Raw genomic sequence first — 6,291 nt, forward strand, 5'->3', positions numbered from 1 at the left:
CTTTGTGTATTATCTCTATCTAGCTAAAAATAGTCCCTGTTAGTGAGGATGTCTGGATGTGTTTGCTGATATGACACCGACCAGTCGTGCTTTTGTTGCATCATTCCTGTCGTTCTCTTCTTTCACGTTTTTTGTTCAGTTTAGGACCAAACTAAATGGTAGATGTAAAGATGCAAGAATAAATCTCTGTGTCATAAAACATAATGCAAATACTGTGATTACTCTCAGCTTTCTAAAAATGCAGCTCATTCAAAATGTTTTTTCCTGTTGTTTATTTTGTTTTTTATAAAACTGCTGTTAAAACTCAATTTATATAAAGTGCATTTAACTTAAAATGAAGAAGAAGTCTTTCACTTCAGTATTCTCTCATAAGTTTGCAGGATTGACATTATTTTATTTGTTGTTTATGTTTGTGGAAACAAGTTTGCGTATTTTAATTAAACCAACATATATCTCTGATACAGGCAGGCAAATAAAAATAAATGAATTAGTGAGTGTTTAAAGAACAGCTTGTCCATGCCCACTATGATATCACTGACATGTTGGTCTCCTTAAGCTGTGTTTAAATGTGTTCGAGAAATAAACGTGACTGACTGAGAAAGAACAGGAGAGTCACTGAGTGGTCCAGCTGTAATCGGCCGGGGTGACTTTAGTCTGGCTGAGAGGGATCAATTCTTCACAGGCTCTGAAGTGCATGTGCTCATAGGTCACAGTTTTACTTCACATAACCGAGTAGTTTCGTTGGGTTTTCTGAATCTGCAGACACACAGATTGACAGTGATGGAGATTAAAATCACATCAACATTTTCAGATTAAATTAATCTCAGTTAACTTTAAAATCTTTGTTTGATTTGTGAAACAGGACACAGAGGCGTCATTCATGCTTGCAACAATTAATGTAAACAGTTTTATTTCTCATCTGTAACTTTAATCTTTCTAGATGAACATTTCTAACCGAGTTGGTTTTATTTATTAACATTATATTAGAAGAGTATAATTAGTAACTAATCGCTTAAGAACTTATCCTATGATTTCGTGTTGAAATGTAAAAACTGATGAAAAAAAGATGAATGAAAAAAAACTCATGTTGTATTCTGAATATAAAAATAACCAACAGTGATCAAAGGAAGCCATTATTATTATGTTTATACTATCATAGAGTGTTTTGGTTATATTTACAGTAAGATGTTTAGAGGCTGCACAAACAGCTGTGTTTTAACTGTTTCTTTTAAAAGCTCAGAGAGAAGAAGCCCTCTGAGAGCATGAGAGGCACTCCTTACATGGACGGATTAACGTTGGTGGATTTGGACTGGCTGCTCTTAAAGCTCTGTGACACTGTTTTTCTTCAACTACAGTGTATCCTCCAGAGAATTAACAGGCCAGAGACCTCTACATTTCTTGGAAAAGTTCCCCTCAACATGGAAACTTAACAGACCAGTTGTGCTGAAATTAAGTGGCACTGCATATCCTGCATATCCTGCATATCTGCATATCTGCATATCTGCATATCTGCATATCTGCATCTCTGCATCTCTGAAACTGCACGGTGCTCGATTTATCTGTAATCCTATGAGTATCAGGTTGAAATGTAAAAACAGCTATTTATTATGCTAAGTACATTAAGCTTTGCAACCAGACATGCTCAAACTCCTGCAAATACAAAATGAAATATTCTATTTGATATATGTCCTCAATATAATGGATTGCACTTATGTAGCGCTTTTCGAGACCCTCAAAGCGCTTTACAACACCACTATTCATTCACTCTCACATTCACACGCTGGTGGAGGCAGCTACAGTTGTAGCCACAGCTGCCCTGGGGCAGACTGACAGAAGCGAGGCTGCTGGACACTGGCGCCATCAGTGGCCAACACCAGTAGGCGGTAGGGTGAAGTGTCCTGCCCAAGACATCAAAACAGTTTGATCATCTTTGCTCTGCAGCAGGAGATTTGCTGTTTAAGTGTAAACACATATCTGGATAATTAGCTTCTGATACAAACTGTAGATTTCCCTTTTATCTCTCTTTGGTGTGTTTAACAGTAAGAACTCATTGGACAATGTAAAAACGAATCTTGTTATGAAATGACATTTGTTTAATTTTATTTTTTAAACGTTCATATAGTTCTTCACAGAGCTGACTGGAACCATTACCTGTGCTGGGTTAACATGTTACAAAGTAACTTGTTACTGTTATCCATAATTACATTACAGTTACAGTTATACTGACACTTGTGTTATAAAGCTTCCTAAGTTATCTGCATGCTGCATATAGAAAGCATAAAAGGACAGAAAAACTTCATTGTTCTGTTAGAGAAATTTGGGGTTTTGCAAGCATCTGCAGAGGTACTGTGCAATCATGAAGCTAGGCAACACCCCAGAGTGATGTCACAGCTGAGTCATTTGGGAAATGCAGTAATGTAACACATTACTGCATTAAATTTAATAATCACATTACAGTTACAAGTATGTTGTTGTTGTGTTACACAGGTTCTGATCAGGAGATCAGGAGATATGATCAGAAAGATACATCAATCATGCCTTTGTCAGCTACCAGCTGACTTCAGTTTCTGTGCAAAGAAAAAAAAACTTTTGAAATGAAGCAATAGACACTACTTTTACTTTCAGTGCACAAAAGGCCAAGGGCGCGATGGTGAAGAGCAAGCTGCGTCCAGGACAGAAGCAACTGCGTTTATACTACTAACACACATGGGCTCCTTGCAAGCTGCACAGACAGCATATTTACACAAAACTAAAGTGCTGAGTGTGTGTCGACCTCAGGCCAGCAGACAGAGCCCAAACTGAAGGCAACAGAAGCAAGGACGAGCCTTTCTGCCTCTTCATTTTGCTACAGTAGAATCACTGCAGTGATTTCTTTGAAGTCCCTTTGAGCATGTAATAATGTTGTTGGGATGTTGTTATGAGTAATTCTTGAGAGTAAAATATTTAACCCCTGGTAGAACCTCAAAATCCCATTCTTTTGTGAACCTCGGGACCAAAAATGGTCCCGAGGTTCACCCAGGGGATAATACAGATCTTTTAAAAAAGAAGGAATAATTTAAAATACATTACTTTTTTTTCTTAGAGTGCCCCAACACTGGGTTTGTACAAGAAAATGTGAGTGAAATGTAAACCATAAATTCAAGAGTCACATTTTTACTACGTTTAGTTTCATTAAAACAGTGATTAAAGAAACCTAAACCTAACTGGACTAAACTGTCCAAACACTGGAACTGACAACTTTTCTCTCTTTCTTACCTTCAGCTGTGTCCTTCACTCTCCTTAATGAGAGATACATAATCCAGTAAGCAAGAGAAATTTGATACGAACTAGAAACTAAGAAGCACAACCTATATTACTATGTTGCTAATCAATCACATATAAAAACAATTTTCACTGTCCTTTATTTCTCCCCAGAGATGCTCTGTTGGGTTCAGGCCTGGACTTGTGGTGGGTTTCATTCTGGATCTAGCCTGGCCTGGACTTTCAGTTTTCCTGAAGCCTGTCTTTTTCTTTCTTGTTTACAGTAACGACTGTGTCAAATTCCCTGTGAATTATTCATCAGGTTTATCACACTTTTTTTAAAAATCTGGTTCTTCTTGTAGAATATAGCAAACTTGGCAGTGCTGGAGAAGTATAGTTGCTGCACATTATCACTTTTCATGCCCCTCCAGGGACTTAGGCTGTAAATAAAGAGTTATCTTGTTGAAATGTAAATGCTGAAATGTTTTTAAAATCAGGATTTATTTTCCTACATCCATCTTTCCCTCTCTAATAGTGGGTCTGCTGCAAAAGAACGATCACCACCACAGAAGCCTACAACAATGATGTCTTCTGTAAAGTTCACCAGTCTTCGTAAAGGAACTCTGGATCTCATTCAAGGTGTGCGAAAGGGTCGTGAGGTGACAGTTTTTGGCACTATTTAATTAAAACTGAACTGAATTCAAGGAAACTGATTCAGTTCATTTCACTGTTATAGTGCCAGTTTACACCAGCAGTCAGTTACCAACGTAGTCTTTACACTCTGATTTTAAATTCAATTTTGGCTTAAATATGGATCAAAGGAAGAGAAACCAGTACGGGAGAAGTCCCTGCCAGTACTCACAGCAGTATTCTAGATCAACTGAAAGGAGCTTTTAATAATAATGAATTACAATAGTCCAGTCTAGAAATAAAAAACGCATAACTAGCGAGTTTTCAGCATCACTCAAAGACAACATGTTTGTCTTTGAGTGATGCACTAACTAAACATCACAAATAATAGAAGATATAATAGCAGAGAGCTCTACATGCTACTTTAATATGTGTGTTAAAGGACATGTCCTGGGCATAAGCAACTCCAAGATTCTTCAAAGTGTTACTGGGGCCTTATAAATATAATAACTCCAGTTTTACCTGAATTCAGCAAATTAGAGGTAATCCAGACCTTTGTGTTTTTAAGACATTCCTGCAATTCAACTAGTTCATTTGTATCTTCATAGATAAAGTATCATCTGCATAGCAATGAAAATGTATGTTTTCTAATAATATTGTGTAAGGGAAGCCTGTATAATATATGTGTCATTTAAACAATGATGGTTCCAGCACAGAACCCTGAGGGACTCCTTAACTAACTTTTGTGTGCAGAGCTTTTCTCATTTACATGCAAACTGGAGTCTATTAAACAGACATGATTTCATTTAATGGAAGACTTAATTTCTGTAGTAAAATAATGTAGTTTGTATCCGCAATCTCGTTCTTTCAGTCACTACCCACAGCTCGTGACCACGGGTGAAGGTAGGGACGTAGATTGATGGGTAATTTGAGGACTTTGCTTTTACACTCAGCTCTCTCTTCACCACGATGGACCGGTACAGCGTCCGCATCACTGCAGCTGCAGCACCAATCCATCTGTCGAGCTCCCGTCACTTGTGAACAAGACCCCGAGATACTTGAACTCCTCCACTGGAGTTTAGGAGAAGTGGAGGAGAAGGCTTTTTTTTCAGTTTTTTGATTTATCTTCTTTTTTATTTCCTCTTTTTTTATGTTATAGTATTTTGTTAATTTGGTAACTCTTCCGTCCCTCTCTGCTACTGTGTGTTTTGTATACTTTTTACTTATTTCCACAAAAAATATATAAAATAAACAGAAAACAAAACAAAACCAACCAAACAAACCAAAAAAAAAGTAATCAACACAGAAGCTGAAATTTAAATTTAAAAAGATATATCGCAATAAATCGAGGCACGAAGCAACGTAAAGACATTTGAAATAAAAATATCAACACAAAGCTTTAGGTTATTTTAAATATTACCTTCAGCTTCACAGGAAAATGTAAACATAGAAGCTGAAATTTTACATCCTAACAGAGTGTTTAAAGGCAGCTACTGAGCAGAAAGCTGAGAGAAGTAATTAACAGGAAAAGTGTTGGACAGTATCAATACAGGAGCTTAAAGGTGAGCTCCTGGCAGCACCACTGAAGGTGACTTAACAGGATGTTTGAAGGAAAGAAGTCCGGTCGACATAATGACGTGATGTAAATATGAAGCTGAGAGTTTAATGGCATGCTGTTTGCTGTAAGGTGAACAGTACCTGTGTAGACATCTGACTTCCTCTCAACATAAAGCCTAGCGTGCAGCCGGTGATCACAGAGATGACTGACAGCGTGAGCAGCCCATTCCTCTTAAAGAAATTCTTCACCGTCCTCAGGTCCCCCTTCACTGTCTTCAGGAGGAAAGTCTTCATTTGGTCCCCCATCGTCTTCTCTGCATTTCCAGGCGCGTACGAGCTGTTGTCAGAGCGCACCTCCTCCTCAACGTTCGGTAACAGAAGTTCCTCCATACCTGTGAAGATCTGAGTGTTTATATGTGTGACTGGCAGGCAGACAAACCTGTGAGACCCAACCCTCTCCACTAAAGGATTAAATGATCACTGATCAGCACCAAGGTAGCTCTGCAGACAGCCAGGCAGACTTACAGGACTAAGAGGCTTAAAGAGGTGGAGGAAATATCACAGGCCTTTGGCATCTGGTCCTGCTGCTAGACTCAATCGTGTTGTTGTTGTTTCCGTTTTACACCTTTTGGCAAAAGAGTCTGGGTGAGCATGGGTCAGAGGAACCTTCAGCTTTAGGAAAAGCTGCTGGACTCTCAATAAGCTTTCACTTTGAAGTCTCAAATCAGGGTCAGGGTGACTGCACGTGACGGGAGGAAATGTTAATGAACCTGTTGGTCAATGAATCTTCATTAACAACTATATTTACTCCAGAGTTCAGTCTCGATTTCTTTGGTCGGACGTTTAACATTCACATGCACCTAC

General features: G+C 38.4%; 1 protein-coding gene across 1 annotated transcript in view; it reads right to left on the reverse strand.

Moving 5' to 3' along the window:
• The window catches only part of slc1a8a (solute carrier family 1 member 8a), a 25,147-nt gene extending 19,307 nt beyond the window's left edge, over window positions 1-5,840 (reverse strand). The window contains exon 1 of the mRNA XM_013911336.1: window positions 5,569-5,840. Coding sequence (XP_013766790.1) covers window positions 5,569-5,817 — 249 coding nt within the window. The 5' untranslated portion in view covers window positions 5,818-5,840. The remainder of the gene's footprint in view (window positions 1-5,568) is intronic.
• Between the last annotated feature and the right edge of the window lie 451 nt (window positions 5,841-6,291).

The sequence above is a fragment of the Pundamilia nyererei genome, unplaced genomic scaffold (genome assembly GCF_000239375.1).
Source record: "Pundamilia nyererei isolate P.nyererei 1_Seehausen unplaced genomic scaffold, PunNye1.0 scaffold00061, whole genome shotgun sequence".
NCBI classification, from domain to species: Eukaryota; Metazoa; Chordata; class Actinopteri; order Cichliformes; family Cichlidae; genus Pundamilia; species Pundamilia nyererei.